The sequence below is a fragment of the Malaclemys terrapin genome, chromosome 4 (genome assembly GCF_027887155.1).
Source record: "Malaclemys terrapin pileata isolate rMalTer1 chromosome 4, rMalTer1.hap1, whole genome shotgun sequence".
NCBI lineage: Eukaryota > Metazoa > Chordata > Testudines > Emydidae > Malaclemys > Malaclemys terrapin.
Genome location: NC_071508.1, coordinates 28,351,238 through 28,374,269, shown reverse-complemented (window position 1 = coordinate 28,374,269; position 23,032 = coordinate 28,351,238). Strand labels below are relative to the sequence as shown.

General features: G+C 53.4%; 1 protein-coding gene across 7 annotated transcripts; it reads right to left on the bottom strand.

The window, feature by feature from the left end:
• Positions 1-1,912: 1,912 nt before the first annotated feature.
• LOC128837446 (glutathione S-transferase 2-like) lies at positions 1,913-21,436 on the bottom strand. Of its 7 annotated transcripts, none has more exons than XM_054028651.1 (9): positions 21,376-21,436; positions 11,761-11,839; positions 8,060-8,120; positions 6,486-6,550; positions 5,928-6,009; positions 5,588-5,688; positions 4,863-4,958; positions 4,629-4,739; positions 1,913-2,228 (listed from the first exon to the last, which is right to left on the bottom strand). In XM_054028651.1, the coding sequence occupies exons 1-9, from the start codon at positions 21,423-21,425 to the stop codon at positions 2,070-2,072; spliced, it is 804 nt and encodes a 267-aa protein (XP_053884626.1). In that variant the 5' UTR covers positions 21,426-21,436; the 3' UTR covers positions 1,913-2,069. The 7 variants fall into 7 exon arrangements, with proteins under 7 accessions (XP_053884626.1, XP_053884627.1, XP_053884632.1 ...); XM_054028652.1 differs by lacking the exon at positions 21,376-21,436 and adding an exon at positions 21,220-21,354; XM_054028657.1 differs by lacking the exon at positions 21,376-21,436 and adding an exon at positions 21,234-21,323.
• Between the last annotated feature and the right edge of the window lie 1,596 nt (positions 21,437-23,032).

Genomic DNA, 23,032 nt, shown 5'->3' with positions numbered 1-23,032 from the left:
GCCCAGGCCCTACTTACGTCCTCCAGGGTTTTCTCCTTCTCACACCAGCATCACTTTGTACTTGCTCTGATATGGGGTATCTCTCCTCTGTACCTCCACTTGCCCTTTGGCCCCCAGCCATCCCACTCCTTAGCCACATTACACCAGGTTTTCTCCTGTGCTGTCAGCCTGCTGCTCCCCATCTCCTTCCCCATCAGCACCTCACCCTCTGCCCCTCTGGGGTCACCATTTCTCCATGCTCGTGTCAGGGTAGCTGGCCCTTGTGTTTAGGCACAGGGGAAAGCCGTGTTGTGTGATCGTTGTGGGGAACAAAGGGCATACACTCCTAGTTTGCAAGAGATTGGAGGAAGAAACACAGGGAGTCCCCGGCTCACATGCTGCTCAGCAAGGGAGATATAGTCACAGACGTTGCCATGAACACTGGCACTCACTGTGTAATGTACTGGCTCTGTGTACAAAGAAGCAAATGTGATGGTGTCCTCTAGTACAGAGGTGGGCAAACTACAGCCCGCGGGACCATCCTGCCCAGCCCCCAGCCCCTCCCCTGCTGTCCCCCCTCCCCCACAGCCTCAGCTCTCTTGCTCTTCTGCCGGCACCATGCTCTGGGCGGTGGGGCTGTGAGCTCCTGGAGCAGCACAGCTGCAGAGCCAGGTCTGACCCTGTCTCTGAGCTGTGCGCTGGCAACGGTGTGGCCCAGCTCAAGCCGGTGGGCATCAGGAATGAGAGAAAGGATTGGATGGGGGGGGGCAGTCAGGGGCAGGGGTTCCGGGGGCAGTCAGGGGACAGGGAGAAGGGGTGGTTGGATGGGGTAGGGGCCCCAGGGGGGCAGATAGGAGGTGGGGGCCAGGCCACAACCCCCTCCCCTAACCGGCCCTCCATACAATTTATGAAACCCGATGCGGCCCTCAGGCCAAAAAGTTTGCCCGCCCCTGAGCTAGTAGCTGAACCCACAAGGTAGATAAAGGACCTATTACATCTGCCAGCTAAAGGAGATCTGCTTTAGCTTACACAGCAGAGGCCTGTGGCTTTAGAGATTGAAAGGCCAGGGATTTACATAAGCCTCAAAACCTCCACCCGATTGGAATGACTGGGTCCCTCTTTGCTACTCTCCACTACTGCCCTGGGGTTCTTTGCGGTTGCACAAATCCAGACTACTTCTCCCTAAACCTGCTCCCAGCACATACAAGCACTGCATTACTTGCTCTCTCAGCTGTGTGCAACCCTGCAGCAGCTCAGTGCTTTGGGACCAAGCTTCCAGACAGCTCAGCTCTGCTGTAGGCACCTAAATGGAGGGGCCAGACTGAGTTCTCTTGGGGATCTGGCCCTCTGTGTCAGGATGCAGCACACTTACAAACCTGTTTGGGTGCATTCATCTTCCTCTCCCCTCTCCCCTCTACTTGGCTGAGCTGTCCTGTCGGAGGGGAGGATGGTGATTTAATTAGTACCTTGATTATGCATTGGATATGACATCAGGGCTTTCTCACGCTGGCCCCCAGGAACTAGCCAACTTCTTATACATCTCTAGTCACAAAAGGGAAATCTTCCGTCCCCTCTGAAACAAAATGTTCTTTCTGCGTGTGTGATCACAAGCCGGTGTGTGTGGGGTGCTCCAGGAGAGAGCAGGTTTAAGGGGAGGGGAGAATTATCTTTCTGTTTATATTTTCATATGCACATGGGCTCAAAGGAGTGGTAGGTGCTCAACACCTCTGAAATTCAGAGCCCTTTGTCAAAGAGCCACTTGGCCATCTGAAGAGCACCAATGGAAACAGGAACTGGCCTGCATGCTGGGATAAATGCTGAAACTCAGAAGAGGTTTAAAAGTAGAACTAAGGGTCTACTAATCAGAACTCCCTAGAGATCTATTTTTAAAAAACAAATAGAAACCAGGAAAGTCAATAAGCTGAGACGACTATACAGTCACCAAAATGTTTTCATTAGCCAGTAAGTGGGAATCGCAGCTAGCTTAGTGGGAAGGATTACAACAGGGCTTGCGGATTTCAGCTATTACTGATTTGCTGTTTAATGGGACTTTGCAAGCAAGAGGGATTCCAGGGGTCTCCGTCTCCTTCTCAGATGCTGTAGTGGGTCAATGCCAAGAGAGTTGTTTGACATTTGCTGAGCTCCACTTGAGCCTTCTCCTTTTTGTTGCTCCATTGGGCAGTTCTCCAGAAAATGGGAGTCTTCCTGTAGCGGCTAGAACTCATGTAGGCAGTGAGCTTCTCCAGGGCCTACAGGGAAAGCAGAAGAAGATCCATCAACGTAAAGAGACATCATCAGCTCCTCACATGCCCCCTACCCATCATCACCGCCAGAAATTCAGCATGGGCCACAGCCAAACAGCTGCTTGGGAATCGCTCCCCATTGCAAACCAGAAAGGCATGCAGCCACGTGTTATCAGACATGTCCTATGGCCCAGTTCTTCTGGAGGACCAAGAGTCTGATCCAAAGTTTGCTGAAATCAGTGGGAGCCTTGACACAGACTTCAAAAGGCTTTGGATCAGGCCCCAAGGATGTGATTTTTCAAAGCTGCTGACCACTCACCGCTCCGATGGATTTCACTCAGCACTTCTGAAAGCCAGGCCCTTACGTTGCCAAGCTACTCTAGGTTTAGGAGTAGATAAAGCACTTTCTAAAAGCAGGAAGTCCTGTAACTTCTCAAAGCTCCATCTCTCAAAAACAGTTTGTTCGGTTCCAAACTCTTTCTGCTCTTCAAAATCTCCTCTGCCCAAGAACCAAGCTTGAGAAATTCAGGACTGTAATGATGTGCACTTGCAATATATTATTCAGCTACTAGGTGATTATTAGAATTCTAATCTATTAGAATTCTTTGAAGGGGTCAACAAACATGTGGACAAGGGGGATCCAGTGGACATAGTGTACTTAGATTTCCAGAAAGCCTTTGACAAGGTCCCTCACTAAAGGCTCTTACGTAAATTAAGCTGCCATAGGATAAAAGGGAAGGTCCTTTCATGGATTGAGAACTGGTTAAAAGACAGGGAACAAAGGGTAGGAATTAATGGTAAATTCTCAGAATGGAGAGGGGTAACTAGTGGTGTTCCCCAAGGGTCAGTCCTCGGACCAATCCTATTCAACTTATTCATAAATGATCTGGAAAAAGGGGTAAACAGTGAGGTGGCAAAGTTTGCAGATGATACTAAACTGCTAAAGATAGTTAAGTCCAAAGCAGACTGTGAAGAACTTCAAAAAGATCTCACAAAACTAAGTGATTGGGCAACAAAATGGCAAATGAAATTTAATGTGGATAAATGTAAAGTAATGCACATTGGAAAAAATAACCCCAACTATACATACAATATGATGGGGGCTAATTTAGCTACAACAAGTCAGGAAAAAGATCTTGGAGTCATCGTGGATAGTTCTCTGAAAATGTCCACGCAGTGTGCAGAGGCGGTCAAAAAAGCAAACAGGATGTTAGGAATCATTAAAAAGGGGATAGAGAATAAGCCTGAGAATATATTATTGCCCTTATATAAATCGATGGTACGCCCTCATCTCGAATACTGCGTACAGATGTGGTCTCCTCATCTCAAAAAAGATATACTGGCACTAGAAAAGGTTCAGAAAAGGGCAACTAAAATGATTAAGGGTTTGGAACGGGTCCCATATGAGGAGAGATTAAAGAGGCTAGTTTCAGAGTAACAGCCGTGTTAGTCTGTATCCGCAAAAAGAAGAACAGTTAGTCTCTAAGGTGCCACAAGTACTCCTGTTCTTCTTTTTAAAGAGGCTAGGACTCTTCAGCTTGGAAAAGAGGAGACTAAGGGGGGATATGATAGAGGTATATAAAATCACGAGTGATGTGGAGAAAGTGGATAAGGAAAAGTTATTTACTTATTCCCATAATACAAGAACTAGGGGTCACCAAATGAAATTAATAGACTGCAGGTTTAAAACAAATAAAAGGAAGTTCTTCTTCATGCAGCGCACAGTCAACTTGTGGAACTCCTTACCTGAGGAGGTTGTGAAGGCTAGGACTAAAACCGAGTTTAAAAGAGAACTGGATAAATTCATGGTGGTTAAGTCCATTAATGGCTATTAGCCAGGATGGGTAAGGAATGGTGTCCCTAGCCTGTCTGTCTGTCAGAGGGTGGAGATGGATGGCAGGAGAGAGATCACTTGATCATTGCCTGTTAGGTTCACTCCCTCTGGGGCACCTGGCATTGGCCACTGTCGGTAGACAGGATACTGGGCTAGATGGACCTTTGGTCTGACCCGGTACGGCCTTTCTTATGTTCTTATGTTCTTATGACTATGTGCTGTTCACCAGTTCCCTGTCTTGAGCTCTTCACAAGGGAGACAGTGCTGGAACTTGAGCTGTGTGTAAACTTGTTTGTGTGTCTTTAGTGTGTGATTGTCTTCTATAATGAACACCTCCTGTTTAAGGTGAACTCCGATTCCATATATTGTGAAAAGGACCAAGAGGTGGGTTATTGTTTTGACAAGATAAAGGGTGCAGAAGGCTTAGAATGGAAACCATCTATCAACCTTAATTGGGAAAAGTAACTTGACCAAGGGTCACATGCTGTAGACCCTGCAGAACTGGAACTAGCTTGGCCAGCCCTGGAGATCCAGAGAGCAGCATGTCACAGGGGAGTCAGGGCCAAGCTCACCTCAAATCGGTCAAGAAAATCCTTCAGATTCTTTATTTGATCCAGGCACTTGGGCGCGAACATGCGGTGCTGATCCAGGATGTCGTACACGAGGAAGTCGACATAGGTGAGCTTGGAAATTAGAATGAAAATAAGCAGAGCCTCAGATCAGAACCATCCCGATCTGCACTTCCCATCTCTGGCCTCTCTTTAACATGGAGCAGCTATGTCCTCAGTCCCTGTCTAGTGACATACCTTCTCCACAGCAAACCACTTCTGGATCCCCAGGAACTGGGAGAACAGCTTCAGCTTCCCGGGCAGCTGCTCCAAGTACTCCGGCTTCAGTTTCTCCTGCAAAAGGGAAAATAGAAGCAAGGGAGCTGTGGGTCAAATCCTCGCAATCCCCACCACCCCAGAGCAACTCAGAGTTCTGGCTTTCTAAGGTGTCCCAAGGCAGTGACGGGGGTAATTCAGTCCCAACTTTTGGGGCATAAACTGATCATCTGAAGGGATCTCCCATCCCAGACACTCTCCTCCCTCCCATGCCAACATCAGGTAACTAGTCTGGTGCATGATAGAAATTATTCACCTTCCTTTGAAGGAAGAGGCTGTGGCTAAAGAGGAGCCGTAATAGACTTCACAGACTGGTCTGCTCTGACACATAATCCCTGACCAATTCCACCTCTCTTTGTCTGTGAGGCAGCGTGGGATGGGGGAACAGGCAGTGTTGAATCTAGGGAGAGCTCAAATTCTATCTTACCTCTGCTACTGGTTTACTGTGGGACCTCAGGCAAGTCACATCACTTCTCTCTCCCCCACCTCTGTAAAATGGGGATAACTACTCTTCTTCCCAGGTAATTAATGGAGGCTTGTAAAGCTCTGGATTATATCTACACCTGTTAACCTCATGTGACCCTCCTGAGTCATCTGTTGCACTCCAGTTATGACCCACACCCCCAGGGGAGCAGGGATGCACTCACGAAGTCAGGGTTGTAGCAGATCCTTGCAAAGGCCAGGCGGAAATCCATCACCTGGTTCTCCAGCATGTCCACTCTCTGCATCTCCTCCTCACTCTCGCCAGCTGGGAGCCAGAAAACACACAGGGGCAGAGAGGCTCAGCAACCATGGTTTAAATCTCAACTAGCCTCTAAGGGCTTGTCTTCACTGGGGGGAATTGACCAGCCCAGCTATTCTGGAATGACCTAGGTCTTCTAGAATAATGGCCCATCACTTTTACTCTGGACTGGGGACCTATTCCATAGGAGCTTTTCCAGTCAAGTTCCCCGTGCAGACAAGCCTTTGACTTGCAGCAATACTCACCCATCTTGTGTTTGCGCGCTACGTAGCGGAGGATAGCATTGCTCTGCGTGAGCTTTGTCTGGCCGTCAATGAGATAGGGGAGCTGGGAGGGCAAAGAGAGGATGTCAGGGGATAAGTTCTTCCCACCCATTTATCCTACTCTTGGAAGGCACTGCAGCCACCAAGCTACTTGTGCCTCCTAGTCGGCGGGAGGTCAAAGAGTAGAGCTAAGTGTCTCATGAGCAGACCCTGCACTTTTTTACTCTGCTTGGGGGAGCAGGTGGACAGCAGGGCCCCAGATTCACTGTTCAGTGCCTAGCATTTAACCTTATAGCCATGCACAACCACCGATCATACTCAGGCTAGGCACGGCCACGTGCTCGCTGCTGCAAAGACAGCAAGGCCTGAGTCTCCTGCACCAGCCAAGGGGGCACTGCAGAGCTGGGAGCCCTTCCCCAGCCAACGGCCTGGCTCCACCTCAGAGCCGGCAGTGAAAGCTGCTAGTCTCCAACCACTTCCCTCTCTGACCCTGTCCTCCCCAGCGACACATGGGTAACGGCAAAGGAGGCTGCTACGTACGTTCGGGAAATCCAGCCCCAGCTTCTCTTTCTCGTTAGTCCATTGGCTTATATCATAATCAGGACCTGGAGGTAAAGAACAGGATGGTAAGTCCTATGGCATGAACACCTGCCCCCCCCACTGCATTTCCCTCACCACCAACCCTCCAATCCCACCCCACGGCATCTCCTAATCAACATCACCTCCCCACCACTGCATCTCCCACCCCACTCCCTACACCCACTCACTGCATCCCAACCATCACTGCTACCCCACAAACACCCACCGCACTGCATCTCTCCCCTGCCACCCTCACCGCACCCACCCACTGCATCTCCCTCCCCACACCCACACTCTGCATCTCCCACCCCACTCCCCACACCCACTCACTGCATCCCAACCCCTCCACTGCATCTCTAACCAGCAATGCACCCCACAAACACCCACTCCACTGCATCTCTCCCCTGCCACCCACACACTCACTGTGTCCCTTTCCCTCCCATCCTCTTCACCCCCCCACCCAACAACAACAGTGACTGGTGGTAGAATTGGAGATTGAGTCCCCTGCTCTCTCCCTCTCCCCACACCCCAGGAGCTGAGGGGAGAGGGCCCTGGCCCATGACTCACCTCTAACCAACACTGCTCCAAGTCCAGGGCTGGAAAAAGACTTAGGTCCCCAGGCTGGCCCCTTTGCACCACTCTAGCAGCAGGAAAGGGCCAGAACCCAGACAGAACTTCCCACCACCCTTGGACAGCCCTATCCCTGGGGCAGCAGGTTTGTATAATTTTTGGTGGAGTCTAGAATGGGTCCAAGTGCCCACCACCACCTGCCTAAGGCTCTGGCAGGGAGTTTGGGTGCGGGCTGTGGGCTGGGGTAAGGGGTTGGGGTGCAGGAGGGGGTGTGGGCTCTGGGAGGGAGTTTGGGTGCAGAGGGGGATTTGGGCTCTGGGAGAGTTTGGGTGCAGGCTCAGGGCTGGGGCAGGGGTGCGGGAGAGAGTGAGGGGTCCGGTGCTTACCTCAGGCAGCTCCCGAAAGTGACCCGCAAACCCCTCTGGCAGCGGCTCCTAGGAGGGGAGGCCAGGGGTCTCCGCGCATCGCTGCCCACAAGCACCGCCCCCACAGCTCCCATTGGCCACAGTTCCCGGCCAATGGAAGCTGCGGCGTCTGTGCTCGGGGCGGGGGCAGCATGTGGAGACCACCACCCCGGGGCCGTGGGGCCATGCCAGCTGCTTCCAGGAGTGGCAAGGACCGAGGCCAGGCAGGAAGGTGCCTTAGCCCCTCTACGTGGTGGTGGCGGCAGCAGCCCGGGCCCCCCAGGCTCTTTTAAATCACCTGGGGGCAGCAGGCAGGGCCGGAGGAGAGACCCAGCCCCGAACACTGGTGGAGCATGGACACCACGGACCCTGAATATTCCTGGAGCACGGGCACCATAGACCCATACAACTCGATACCCATGCCCTATACCACACTTCTGCTCAGCTCCTGGCAAGGGGCATGCCTGTTCTGACATAGCAGAGCAGCCACTCAAGGCTGTGGTAGCTTACAGCACCCCCCTGGGCTGCTCTAACACTGGGCCAGGCCACTTTGAAAGCCACCTGTGTTCCCGCTCCCATTCCTGAGCTGTGCCATTCCGGACATGCAGCTTGGCATCTGGGCCTAGAAAAAACAGGGAAAAGCCTCAGCACATCCAAGCACGAAGGAGCAGTGCTGCAGCAATAGATACTTAACGGCCACAATTTTCACCACTGGCCTCTGATTTTAGATGCCAAACCTGGCCATGGGCGCCTGATTTTCAGAAGTACCGAGCACCGCCTGCTCCCATCGAAATCCCTTGGAGTTGCAGCTGCTCAGTGCCACTGAGGAAAGCCAAGCTGCTCATTTACGTGGCTAACATCAAGCCTCCACATCTGATCCTTTTGGCCAACACTCCCACCCACGCTGGCCTCTCGTTCCTGGACGGTGCCATTTACCGACCTTGCAGAAACATAATGAAATGGCTCAGTGCCAAGGCTAGACACCATGATCACAATATGGTGTTTATTACTGGAGTGCCTGAGGCCAGCTGAGAACAGGGTGCTGGGTGCCAGACAAACACAGAATCAAAGACCGTTCCTGCCGGGAAGCCCGTCTCTAATGAGATGGTCCAGTAGTTAAGAGCATGAACCTTGGGATTTGGGAGACTGAAGTTCAAATCTCTGCTCTGCCATACACTTCCTGGGTTCCCTTGGGGAAATCACGAAGCCGTTCAGAGCCTGAGTTCCCCAGCTGTAAAACTGGGATCCGAGACTAACTGCACTTTCCTACCACACTGGGGGATTGTGAGGCTAAATACAGTAAAAACTGTGAGGTGCTCAGAGGATACCACCTATCCTAGGGGCCGATATGGCTATGCTCTGTGTCCGGATTTAACCGCTTCCCTGCTGGCTCAGGTCCCCTTTACAATCAGGCAGGGCGCACGCAAACCCCAATGATATGAAATCCTCACACTTCCGTTCGACACAGGGTGATAAGCAAAGCGTCAGTGGCCATATGCAATCTGGCTTTGTTTATCAGTGCTCAAAAGTCTGTTTACCTGCAGGTGCCATGCTGGCTATGAAATAAACGTGCGGCAAATCCATCCCCACTAGTGCAGCCTGAACTGGGATATAAGCCCGGGGTCCTCTAACCCCGGGGACATAGGGTCTGTTTGCAGTGCAATCTAGGGGTGTAATTGCAGCACATGTAGACACACCCGAGCCAGCTTTGATCTGGATAGTGCAGGTACCGATAGCAGTGAAGCTGTGTCAGCACGGGCCAGCTGCCCAGGTACATACCCAGGGTCCCAGGTGAACTTGTATAGCCGGCACTGCTATTGGCATGCAAGCTAGCTAGAGGCACAAGCTGCAGTTACACCTCCAACTGCAATGTAGACAGACCCTGAGAGGATTTACTGGGAGGGCAGGGAGAATATAAACCCAGCAGAATCAGGGGGGAGGGGCAGGGCACGAGTTCCTGAGAATACTCATAGGCCCCCATGGGTCACTTATCCTGATACAAACCTAAGGTCTTATCCTCAGCTTCTGTAAATCCAGGCAGATCCATTTACATCAGCTGAGAATCTCCCTCTCCCCAGCCATGAAAGGCAAGAATTGTAATTCTTACTGTCTTTAATCAAGACAAATGATGCTATTGCTTGTGACAAGCACCTCCTGGTATAGGTTCCAGCCAGGGTCCCGAGTCCCAGCCAGAGGATTGGCTCTGTGATTGTCCGCAGTGTAAGGACAATCTGCCGGAACTGGATTTCCTTGTCCAGTGTACAGCTAGTTCTTTTCCATAAAGAGAGTACAGTCTAGTGGTTAGAGCATAGGCTTGGCGTGAGGACACCTGGGTTCCACTCCCAGCTCTGTCACTCACTCATTGGGGCTTGGTCACCACTGCAAGAAAGGGTGTTTTTACACTGCGATAGCTGTCTCGATGTAAAATTCTGGTGGGGCCAAGGCACTGCGGTTCTTACCTTGATGTGGCTCAGTGGTTCTCAACCTGCGGCCTGCAGGCCGCTTGCAGCCCAATCAGCACAGAGCTGCGGCCCATGTGCCATACTCAGGGCCATACAGGTAGCACTGGGATGTGGTACACAATGGTAAACAGGATGAGAACCACTGATGTAGCTGATTGATAGGGTAGACCTCAACTAGCTGCATCCAGGTAAAAACTCCAGTCTCTTGTCTCCACCATGAGTTTACAGAGAGAGAAATAACTACAAACACCTTTTTGCAGTGAGGACAAAGCCGGGATGACCTTAACGCAAAGTCACTCACCCTTTCTGAGTCTCAGTTGAAAGGGGAATTTTACTTTCATGGTGCCCTGGGAAGTTGTGAGGTAGAATTTTATTGTGATTCTAAAGGGATAGAAATGTGCAATGTCATTGTAAAGGATCCATGCCCAAAAGCAACCTGACCTCATCACCCCCCTCCCTCACCACTCCCTGCCCGCGCACTCATCCAGCTGCACTTTCTGCTCGGGGAGAATGTGTTGCTTTGACACAGCTGGGGTTTCTTATATCGCTCACTGTGACAAAGAGCAGCCCCGTAACCTTCAGAATGATATAACCAAATCTCGGGATGCATGACTCAGCAAAAAAAAAAAAAACAACAAGGTGGGAAATTAGTCCAAGCCAAGAGAGTCACAGAGTCTCTCTGCAGCCATGGAAGAGTTAACCCAAGCCCCTGGGAGAGCAGAGATAGGAAGTGGCTGTTACAAAGCTGCCTTCTAGAAACAGGCTGGCCAGGGTTGAGCAATGCTCCCAGCTCCCATGGACTCCAACTGGCGTTGGGCCCCTCAAAGTCTGTCCCTTACAGCAGCAGAAAGGCCAGCTCCGGACAGAGGGCACTGTCTTAATATAGGGCAGATCCCTGCTCTCGCTGAAAGCAGTGGGAGTTCTGCTATCAACTGCCACAGGAGCAGGGCCGGGCCTTGTAAGCAACAGCAAATAGAAGCCAATACAGGCCCGGTAGAACCAGACTTTGGAGGAGGAGTGACCTAAGGCAGGAGGGAGAAGAGGGTCTGAACCTCCTCCCCATTAATGCAGAGGGGCTGTACAGCCGGCCCTCTGGAACTGACCTCGCTAGCTGACTAATCCACACATCCCATCCTCAGACAGAGAGGAAAAGGCAATTTCTAACACAGCTGCTGAAACCTGAGCACCTCCAGGGAGCTCATTGCTAACAGCGAGTCTAAGGTTACAGCCTGCTCAGAACTAGTTTCTACCACAGCCCTGCAGAGTTGTCCTGGTTAATTTCAGGGGTGGCAGCAAAAGCTGCTGGTCTCCTGCCTGGTGTGATCTGCAACCTGCAACTTGATAGATTTTTGCAGTGGAAAAAATCTGGCCCGAGTCAATGATTTCCTTGCAATTTCCAGCTGCGATCTGGGCTTGATCCAGCATCAGCCTCTCTATTGCCTTCAACAAGCTTAGACCCTAATTGAAGGGCCTGCTCTAAGGTGACTCAGGAGCCAAGATGCCATGTGAACAAGGGCACCATTCAGTGCTGTTAAAGGACCTGGACACTTATTGCTATTTAACACTGTTGAGCATAGATCTTAAAACATCCCTTAGCCCTAACGATAACAGCGCACCCCTCTCTCACAATACGAGGTTGGTACAGACCCAACCACTTCTGTATCCCTCCCCAACACCAGTTCTGATCTCCACACAGGTTCCCTGCCAAGACTGCAAAAGACAATGCACCTTGCAAGTGCCTGTCTCACGCTCCACAGGGCAAAGCAGCCCGGGGCGCAATCTCCACCCATGACACCTTACCTTCCCCACTGGGGCTGTATTGCTTGTCCTCATAGGGAGTGTCCGTGTATTCCAACAGCAGTCGGATGGCGTGAGCAAGCTGAAAAGAGGAGCACGAGAGCATTTATATCCCAGGATCCCTCCAGTTCCATTGGGCGAGCCCAGAGCTTGCCCATCTCCGAGAAAGCAAGATAAATTGACCTTCCTCCCAATTCTGCTCATAGCTGCTGGAGCCCAGGACTATACACAGATCATGCGTGATGGCTTCTACCTTAGCCAACACACCACGCAGGGCATTGAACCAGGGAACCTCCATCGCTCAGACTGGAAGGCCAGACCATCATGATCGTCTAGTCTGACTTCCTGCACATCGCAGGCCACAGAACCTCCCCCACCCACTCCTCTAATAGACCCCTAGCCTCTGGCTGAGTAACTGAACTCCTCAAATCATGATTTAAAGACTTCAAATTACCAAGAATCCACCATTGACACTAGTTTAAACTTGCAAGTGACCCGTGCTGCAGAGGAAGGTAAAAAAAACAAAAACAAAAAAAATGCAGGGTCTCTGCTAATCTGACCTGGGGGGAAATTCCTTCCTGACCCCAAATATGGTGATCTGTTGAACCCTGAGTATGTGGGCAAGACTCACCAGTCAGACATCTGGGAAAGAATCCTCTGGGGTAACTCAGAGCCCTCCCCATCGAGTGTCCCGTCTCCAGCCATTAGGGATTTTTGCTACTAGCAGTCACAGACGGGCCACATGTCATTGTAGCCAGTCTCATCATTCCCTCCATAAACTCATCAAGCTCAGTCTTGAACCGGTTAGGTATTTTGCCCCCACTGCTCCCCTTAGAAGGCTGTTCCAGAACTTTACTCCTCTGATGGTCAGAAATCTTCATCTAGTTTCAAGGCTCAACTTGTTGATGGCCAGTTTATAGCCGTTTGTTCTTGTGTCCACATTGGCGCTTAACTTAAATAACTCCTCTCCCTCCCTATATGTATTAACAGAGAACGATCACATCTCCCCTCAGCCTTCATCTGGTTCAGCTAAACAAGCCAAGCTCTTTGAGTCAGCTCTTGTACAGTATGTTTTCCATTTCTCTGATTATCCTAGTAGCCCTTCTCTGCACCAGTTCCAGTTTGAAAGAACGGTTACGTACCTTCTGTAACTGTTGTTCTTCGAGATGTGTTGTTCACATCCATTACACATTAGGTGTACGCGCGCCGCGTGCACGGACGTCGGAAACTTTTTCCCTTAGCGGCTCCCGTCGGGCCGGCAGGGCCCCCTCCTTCCCGCCAGAGCGGCGCCCCGCTCCAGGGTATATATATCCCTGCCGACCCGACCCCTCCGGTTCCTTCTTGCTGGAGACTCCGACAGAGGGGAAGGAGGGTGGGAAGTGTAATGGACGTGAACAACACATCTCGAAGAACAACAGTTACAGAAGGTAAGTAACCATTCTTTCTTCTTCGAGTGATTGTTCACGTCCATTACACATTAGGTGATTCCCAAGCTTACCATTGGAGGTGGGTAGGAGTCAAGGTACAACTGACTGTAGCACAGCCCGACCGACCATTGCGTCCTCTCTGGTCTGATGATGGATCGCGTAGTGGGCTGTAAACGTATGTATGGACGACCAGGTGGCTGCCTTGCAGATCTCCTGGATAGGGACCTGTGCCAAGAAGGCCGTAGAGGACGCTTGGGCTCTAGTCGAGTGGGCCCGGATCTCCGGGGCCGGAACATTGGCGAGCTCATAACAGGTGCGTATACAATGCACAATCCATGCCGACAAGCGCTGTGTCGAGATAGGCAAGCCTTTCATACGTTCCGCAATCGCAATGAACAGCTGGGGTGTTCTGCGGAATGACCTGGTCCGTTCCAGGTAAAATGCCAACGCCCTTCGGACATCCAGGGTATGTAGGCTGCATTGGTGAGGGTCCGTATGGGGTTTAGGGAAAAACACCGGTAGGCAAATGACCTGCCCCATGTGAAACTGTGATACCACCTTTGGGAGGAATTTGGGGTGCGGCCTCAGTTGCACCTTATCTTTATGGAACACTGTATAGGGTGGTTCCGAAGAGAGGGCCCTCAATTCCGATACCCTTCTGGCCGACATGATGGCCACGAGAAACGCCACCTTCCACGAGAGGTGCGTGAGGGAGCAAGTGGCTAGGGGCTCAAAGGGAGGACTCATGAGTCTTGATAGGACTAGGTTCAGACTCCACGCCGGGACAGGCGGGCGCGAGTAGGGAAACACCCTTTCCAGCCCTTTGAGGAATCGGGCCACTGTGGGGTTGGAGAACACTGACACTCCCAACTCTCCCGGATGGAAAGCCGAAATAGCGGCTAAGTGAACTCTAATTGAGGAGGGCGCAAGCCCTTGATTCTTGAGGTGCAGTAGGTAGTCCAAGATAGACGGAACTGAGGCTTGTAGAGGCTGTATGCGTTGAGGCTCACACCAGTGGGAGAACCTTTTCCATTTTGTCAGGTAGGTCGCTCTTGTAGAGGGCTTCCTACTATTAAGGAGGATTTGCTGAACTTGGTGAGAGCACCTGTGTTCTGCATCATTCAGCCAGAGAGATACCATGCCGTGAGATGTAGCGAAGACAGGTTCGGGTGGAGTAGGCGACCTTCGTCTTGCGTGACTAGGTCGCGATGGAGGGGGAGGGTGATTGGATCGGCTATGGACAGTTCCAGCAGGGACGTGAACCAATGCTGGCGTGGCCAGGCCGGGGCGATGAGTATGATCGTCGCCCTGTCCCTGCGGGTCTTGAGGAGAACCTTGTGTATGAGTGGGAACGGAGGGAAGGCGTATCTCAGGCTCCCTCCCCACAGGATCATGAAGGCATCTGCTAATGATCCCCGGCTGAGGTTCTGGAACGAGCAGAACTGAGGGCATTGTCTGTTGTCCCTGGTGGCGAATAGATCCACCCGGGGAAAGCCCCACCTCTGGAAGATCGAATGCAGGACGTCTCGCTTCAACGTCCATTCGTGCATTCGGTAGGAGCGGCTGAGGCGGTCCGCTAAGCCGTTTTGAATTCCCGGAAGATACGTCACGATGAGGTGTATCGCATGGGCTATACAGAAGTTCCATAATTGGAGTGCTTCGTGACAGAGGGGAGAAGACCGGGACCCGCCCTGCTTGTTTATATAGAACATGGCGGTAGTGTTGTCCGTCAGGACTGCCACGCTGTGACCCTTTATGGTGGCGCGGAAGGTCTGACAGGCGAGGCGAACCGCTCTTAGCTCCTTCAGATTGATGTGAAGCAGCTTGTCTTCTCTGGACCACAACCCTTGGGTCCGCAGTTCCCCCAGGTGCGCCCCCCAGCCCAGGTCCGATGCATCTGTTACCAACGTCAGAGTGGGCTGTGGGGCAGCGAAGGGGATCCCTTCGCATACCTGTTGGCGATCGAGCCACCAGCGTAGCGAGCTGAGCACCTGGTTTGGGATCGTGACTACTTGATCCAATGGGTCTCTGTTGGGGCAATGCATGTGGGCGAACCACAACTGTAAAGGTCGGAGCCCCAGGCGGGCATGTCTGACCACGTGTGTGCAAGCTGCCATATGTCCCAGAAGCTGCATGCAACACCTTGCCGTTGTCGTGGGGAACTTTTGGACCGAGCTTACGGCTCTGTGAATAGACATGAACCGTGCCTCTGGTAGGCTCGCTTGCGCAGTTACCGAGTCCAGGGTTGCACCTATAAAGTCCAGCCTCTGTGTGGGGACTAACGTGGACTTGGGCACATTGACCCGGAGGCCGAGCTTGTCGAACGTCTGCAAGGCCAGCTTCACGTGAGATTGGACCTCGGCCTCCGACCTGCCCGCGAGTAGCCAATCGTCCAGGTACGGGAACACACGCATCCTTCTCTTTCGAAGGAAGGCTGCCACCACGGACATGCATTTCGTGAACACTTGTGGTGCTGACGCCAGGCCGAAGGGCAGGACCGTAAATTGGAAGTGGCGCTGGTCGACCATGAAGCGCAGGAATCGTCTGTGGGCTGGATTGATAGCAATGTGAAAATAGGCATCTTTCATATCGAGGGCAGCATACCAATCCCCCGGATCCAGGGATGGGATAATAGTTCCCAGGGAGACCATACGGAAGCGAGCTTTGATCAGAAACTTGTTTAGCTCGCGCAGGTCCAAAATAGGACGGAGGCCTCCTTTTGCCTTGGGGATCAGGAAGTATCTGGAGTAGAATCCTTTTCCCCTCAGGTCTGTTGGGACCTCTTCTACTGCTCCAGCAGCGAGAAGGGTCTGAACCTCCTGCGTGAGAAGTTGCTCGTGAGAAGGGTCCCTGAAGAGGGACGGGGAAGGGGGATGGCAGGGAGGGGGCGAGGAAAACTGGAGGGTATAGCCCGCCTTCACTGTGCGCAGGACCCATCGGTCCGATGTTATGCGCGACCATGCCCGGTAGAAATGGGACAGGCGGTCTTTGAAAAACAGAGGAGGATCCGGTATGTTTTTTGGATATGGTACGCTGTCCTTGGGCGTAGCTTCAAAAGCCTGGTTTATTCCCTGGCTGTGGCTTGCCCTGGCCGTGACTCTGGCCCTGGTTAGGCGTATTGTTACGTCTCCGCCTGTTATCCCTGCCTCGACGGCGGTACGGCTCGTGTCGGGGGCGAGGGTGGTATTGCCTTTGCGGTGGCTGGGGTTTAAAGGGCTTACGCTGCGTTACCGGAGTGTGCATACCCAACGACTTAAGGGTCGCTCGTGAGTCCTTAAGGCTATGTAGCCTGGCGTCCGTCTGGTCGGAAAACAAGCCCGAACCTTCAAACGGAAGGTCTTGCAGCGTGGTCTGTACCTCTGGCGGGAGACCTGAAGCCTGCAACCACGCTGAACGCCTCATCACGACTCCCGACGCAATTGTTCTAGCCGCCGCGTCGGCTGAGTCTAGTGCGGCCTGCAATGAGGTCTTGGCCACTGCCATTCCCTCATCCACCAGGGCCGTGAACTCCTGATGCGCGTCAGGTGGGAGGGAGGCCTTAAACTTGGCAACTGATGCCCACGAGTTAAAATTGTGCCTGTTTAGAATCGCCTGCTGATTGGCGATCCTCAGTTGAAGGCCCCCAGATGAATAGACTTTCCTCCCGAATAAGTCCAATCTCTTAGCTTCCTTGCCCTTGGGGGCAGGAGCTTGCTGGCCATGCCGCTCTTTTTCGTTGACCGCCGAGACCACCAGCGAACAGGGGGACGGGTGAAGAAAGAGGAAGTCAAACCCTCTAGATGGGGCGAAGTATTTCCTCTCCACGCCTTTTGCAGTTGGCGCACTAGAGGCCGGTGTTTGCCACACCGTCTTATAGTTGGACTGTACTGTCCGTATAATCGGGAGAGCGACTCTGGAGGGGCCCTCTGGGCTCAGGATATCGACCATGGGGTCGTCCTGCTCTACAGTCTCCTCCGCTTGCAAGCCCAGATTGAGGGCTACCCGGCGAAGCAGGTCTTGGTGTGCCCAATGGTCGATCGGGGGAGGGCCGGACACCAATGTGCCCGCTACCTCCTCATCTGGCGAGGAGGAAGAGGTCGGGGCCTTCTGCCCATCCTCATTGTCCAGCAACCCGGCATCAGCCAGTTGTTCCTCTGAGGCCTGACCCGCAGCGTGGGATTGGGACGGCACCATACTCGGTGCCGAGTCCACTCCTTCCCGCTCTGGTGGTCTAGAGACCGTTGTCTCCCTATACGATGGCGGGCGATGCCGCGGGGAGCGGGATCGGTACCGGGAAGGCCCGGATCTCGAGGCCCTCGATGGGGGTCCTTGCTGGTGGTAGGCCCAGGGTGTCCAGAATGGCCATTGGCTCGGTTGGCCCCATTGGGACTGACCGTAGTCTCTGCTGGCCCGTGACCTATGGGCATACCCGCCGTACCGGTCTGAGTCAGCCCCCGAGACCACGGACGGCGACCTGGAAGGCCACGGTGGAGCCGTAGGATGGTGCCGGACCGGTTCTGGGGAGTAGCGCCTCCGCGACCAGGACCTGGAATAGCGCCTCGCCGACCTGGACCTGGAACGGTACCGGTGATCGCGGGACCGGGAATGGCTACGACTGGTCGGCCTTGGGTAACGAACCGCCGACGCTTCGCGGTGCCGACTCGTGCTCGGTTGCTGAGTCGGTGCCGACCGCTTGTTGAAGCCCGACTGCTGCGGTGCTTCCTGCGCCGAGGGCAACCGGGAGTCCACCGAGGCGGAGCTCGACCGGGACCGGTTCCTGGAGCGGTGCCGAGACGGCGACCGTGATGGGCGCAACATCGCCGGCTTGCCTCTACGCGGCAGCATCGGCGGAGCGCCCTCAGCGCGTGCCGGGGCCTCGACGGACAAAGCAATGAGGTCCTTAGCTGCCTCAAACGTGTCCGGAGTGGAGGGCTGTTCCACGAGCTCCTCTAGCCCTTCATCCTCACTCGACGCGCCCATCCCGGGGCTCGACGGGCCTTTCGGCGCCGGAGCCACTACCGGGGTCCGTGTTGGGGCCGTATCGGCCTTAGGGGCACTCGAGGTCTTTACCGGTGCCGGCCTCTTGCGCGGGGAGCGTCCTCGGGCCTTAGACTGGCCCTTCGCTTTCGCCGGCGAAGACGATCGGCGTCGTGCATTTCCCCGCTGGGTCGGTGCCGCGGGCTTCGGGTGACCCGCCGGTGCCGGTTCCCGCACCGATGCCGGGGCGCTCCGCACGGAGGCAGATGGTGCCGTCGAAGTGGAGGGCTGTAACGCCGTCTCCATGAGCAGCTGCTTAAGGCGAAAGTCCCTCTCCTTTTTAGTTCTGGGCTTAAAGGCCTTGCAGATCTTGCAGCGCTCTTTCTGGTGAGCTTCCCCCAGGCAACGGAGACACGAGGCGTGGGGGTCGCTCAATGGCATAGGCCTGCGGCACGTGGCACAAGCCTTGAAGCCTAGGGCGTGTGGCATACCCCGCCGCCCAGGGCCGGTGCCGGGGTTGAACAAACAACCACGGCAGGAACTTTAAGTACCCTAATGAGCTGTTAACTACTGGCTCAACACTACTATTAGATAACACTAATGACTATTGCTAAGGGACACTCTCAGATCCAGAGACAGAGTTGTTCCAATGCCGCCACGGACGGTAAGAAGGAACTGGAGGAGTTGGGTCGGCAGGGATATATATACCCTGGAGCGGGGCGCCACTCTGGCGGGAAGGAGGGGGCCCTGCCGGCCCGACGGGAGCCGCTAAGGGAAAAAGTTTCCGACGTCCGTGCACGCGGCGCGCGTACACCTAATGTGTAATGGACGTGAACAATCACTCGAAGAAGAATTCATCTTTCTTAACCATGGGAGACCAGAATTGCACACGGTATTCCAGATGAGGTCTCACCAGTGCCTTGTATAACAGTACTAACACTTCCCTGTCTCTACTGGGAATACCTCGCCCGATGCATCCTAGGACTGCATTAGCCTTTTTCACAGCCACATCAGGTCAGGGGCTCATAGGCATCCTGTGATCAAGCAATTTACTCAGGTCTTTTGGCTTTTCTGTTGCTTCCAACAGATACATCCCCATCTTATAGCAAATATTCTTGTTGTTAGTGCCTACATTCATGACCCTGCACTTTGCACTATTAAATTTCATCCCATTTCTATTCCTCCAGTTTTCAAGGTCCTCCAGATCTTCCTGTGCGATATTCCGGTCCTCCTCCATATTGGCAATACCTCCCGCTTTTTGTGCCAAGGTCATGAATGAAAATATTAAATAAGATTGGACCGAAGACCAATCCCTCAGTGGAACGCCCCTAGTAACCTCCCTCCAGCCTGGCAGTTCACCTTTCAGTATGACCTGTTCTAATCTCCCCTTTAACCAGTTCTTTATCCACCTTTCAGTTCTCATATTAATCCCCATCTTTCTCCAATTTAATTAATAATTTCCCATGTGGGACTGTAAAAGCACAAGCTAAAGTTCTAACAGACTCAAATCCACCATAGAGCGCACACCATATGTGTGAGGGGAGACCGACAACACACCTGCCCCATGGCATTACACATGCTCGTGGGAGTTTCAGTAGCCTGAGTTTGTTTCTATTCGTTGGAGTTTCATTAGCCTGAGTTAGGAACCCTGCATTGCACTGTGGACCCAAAGAGGGCTTTTCTTGCTGAGACCACGTGGCAACTAATGCAACTAATGCAAAATTGCAATGGGGCTCCTGACCTTCAAGCCACCAGCCACTGGGGGGACTACACCCACCAATGACATGCCTCCCCTCCCCCAAGACATCTGCTGTTGGGAAACAAAACTTTTAAAGAGTTACAAATAAAGTGCCCAGTCAGGGCCTGGCAGTGGGACGGGTCCATCAGAGTTTCACTGCAGAAAGGGGCAGGGGCCAGGAGTGCGTAGGGCTTTCTGCAGGGACGCATCATGTGCATTGGCTGCCAGGCAGGGACGACTTTCCCCCAGCCCCACCCTTGGGGAAGGGTAGGGGACGGACCCTTTCACGTGATGGGGCCCTGCTCTCCTAGGGCTCACAGCTGAATTGTCAACTGGCCTGCTTGCGAGAGCCCATCCCCCTACCCCAGGCAAATCTTGGCTACCATGACATGTGACCCCAAGCAAACCTGATAGAGCCAACCCATATATTCCCCTACAGAGACCTGCCCCACAGCTGGGGGGCTGCCTACCCCACTCCTGCACCCTCACCCCACCCCCATAGCTAGGGCTGCCTGCCCCACTCCTTTACCCTTCCCCCATAGCTAGGGGGCCGCCTGCCCCTCTCCTGCAGCCCTGCCCCTCCCCCATAGCTGAGAGGCTGCCTGCCCCACTCCTGCACCCTTCCCCCATAGCTGGGGGGCCGCCTGCCCCTCTCCTGCAGCCCCGCCATAGCTGGGGGGCTGCCTGCCCCTCTCCTGCACCCTCCCCTATAGCTAGGGCTGCCTGCCCCTCTCCTGCACCCTCCCCTATAGCTAGGGCTGCCTGCCCCACTCCTTTACCCCTCCCCCATAGCTGGGGGGCCGCCTGCCCCACTCCGCGCTGGCCCGGCGCTGGCCGCACTCACCCCGCGGACGTCCCAGTACCCTAGAGTGACCCCCATGCTGCCCCTGCGCTCCGGTCTCGCCGCGGTTCGATGCGCTCGAGTGGGACTGCGGGGGGCAGAGATCCGAGCTCCCGCCCTGGAATCCGGTTACTTGCCTGTCAGGCCAAACTCGCTTCCCCGGTTCCTGGGCGGTCGCGGGGGCGGATCCTGAACGCTGCGGACCCCACCTGTTAACCCTGCCCTGGCTGTCTGCACTCCTGCAGCCCCACAGACCCCTCGCCTGTGCCCCCCAGCCCCTGCCCTGCCCCCCGGGGGGACCGACCCCCCACTATCTCTGGGGGCCTTAGAGGTTAATTTAGCTCATCGCTGAGCTGGCTGCTCCCTGCAGTGTTATGCCCTGGTGCTAGCCAACCTGCGGAACTCCCTGCAGCAGGACGGCGCTCTCTCTCCATCATGTACTGGGCGGTCAGTGGGGCAGTGTCTGTTGGGGGGAGGGGTTGACTTGGCAGGACTCTGACCTGTTGTGACTGACCTTTCCTTCCCTCATCACCTCGGCCCCTTCATTCACACCCTGCCCATCCAGCTTTGGGTAGTAGCTTTGCTCGGATCAGCTGGGTGCAGAAAATAGAGTCTCAGGAGGCAGCTCTGGTCACCAAACCTGCAAAGTCTCTTACAGGCCAAATCCGGGCTTTCTGGGCCAGAGCGTAGCAGGAATGCTTGGCATGCACAAGCCAAGTTGGCTCGGCAGGATGTGGCAGGCCACCCTGGATCGGGGCAGAGTTTTCCCCTCTCTGCCCGCCCCTATGTTTCCACCCAGGGTGGGAGCTGGCCAGAGATACCAACCCTTCACACCCATTGTACGCATTGTTGGAGGGTTTGTTTCTGGCTCTGGCATCCATAACCACTGCCCCCTTTCCTATCACAGACAGGGGGACAGTGGTGAGACTGGGACCAGAGAAGAGGGGGCACTGCAGGCACTAGGTCCTTACCTCCTGCTGAAAAGGGCCTTAGTGTAGCGGTCGAAGGAATAGGGTGGTTTGGAGCCCCTGAGAGGGCTTTTTGTTATTTGTTCATTTCTGTTGGGTCCGTATTGAAGGTGTGGGCGCACCATGGATTTATATAGAGGCATTATGATATTTTCTGTTTTATTATCTATCCCTTTCCTAATGGTTCCCAACATTGTGTTCACTTTTTTGACTGCTGCTGCACATTGAGTGGATGTTTTCAGAGAATTATCCACAATGACGCCAAGATCTCTTTCTTGCGTGGTAACAGCTAATTTAGACCTTGTCATTTTATATGTATCATTGGGATTATATCTTCCAATGTGCCTTACTTTGCATTTGTCAACACAGTCCTTTAGCCAGGGATGCATGGAAGAACATGCAGCCTCCGGGCCAGGGCCAGAAGAGGCTTTTTTCTGCTTTAAATGAAATGTAGAAGGAACTTGTAGAAAATCCAGGGGGTTTTGACGTGGAGCCTGGACTCTCTGTGGACGTGGATGGATGAAGGGGACCCCTGCTTACCCCTTCCTGAGGTTAGAACTTCATCTGTTTGGCTTTGGCTCGTTTTCTGCAGTGGGAAATTTAAGGCCCTGCTATGTCAGCTAAGCCCCGACACTGGTGTCTGTCCTAGCCAGCCATCAGCGGAAGGTGTCACAATAATCAGGTTTGCCCCAGTGAAATAATACAGGTTTCCCTAATACTCCCCTTCTAGGGTTTTGAAATCTCATTTCCCCCATCCCCACTTTCTACCTAAAACTCCAACCCCCCACCTTTTAAAAATTATTATTGAAAGGCATGAAATGTGAAACTGAGTGAAGGAAAGTGTTTTTACCCTGTGCATAATGAGCCTATGGAACTCATTGCCACAAGGGCAATTGAGGCCAAGACTGCAGAAGGACCCAAAACAGGATTATCCATTTTTGTGGATAGTGAGAACATCCTAGTGACCCCTTCTGCCCTGACCCAGGATTTCCAAGGCAAGGGGTGGAAGGGTGCTGAGAACACCAACAACTATAAAACCAACAGCCAGGGGAACTTGGACTTTCGCCCAAAGGTTGCTTCTGTTGTATCTGGAATGGAAATCAAATAGTACAACCTCCAAAGCCAAGACTCTTTGACCTGGAGTCCGGGTTCCGTAGATGGCAGTGAGAAGCCCTGCTTCCTATTCTGAACTCTAGAGCTAAGATACCAACTCTGCTCAGGCTCTAAAGCTCTGCAGACTAAAGGTATTTAGTTCTCTCCAAGCTCTCTAGGACTCAATTCCTTGGCTCAGCTTCCTCCAGAGACAAATCCAAGCCCCCTGCTCTGTCAGAGTCAAACCTGACAC

Coding starts and splice junctions, on each gene's coding strand:
- LOC128837446 (XM_054028651.1), bottom strand. CDS start 21,425: ATGCCAAGCATTCCTGCTACGCTCTGGCCCAGAAAGCCCGGATTTGGC. Junction 8,121..11,760: donor ATACAGCCCCAGTGGGGAAG/GTAAGGTGTCAT, acceptor TGTTTTTTCTAG/GCCCAGATGCCAAGCTGCAT. Junction 2,229..4,628: donor ATTTTCTTGACCGATTTGAG/GTGAGCTTGGCC, acceptor CTTTCCCTGTAG/GCCCTGGAGAAGCTCACTGC.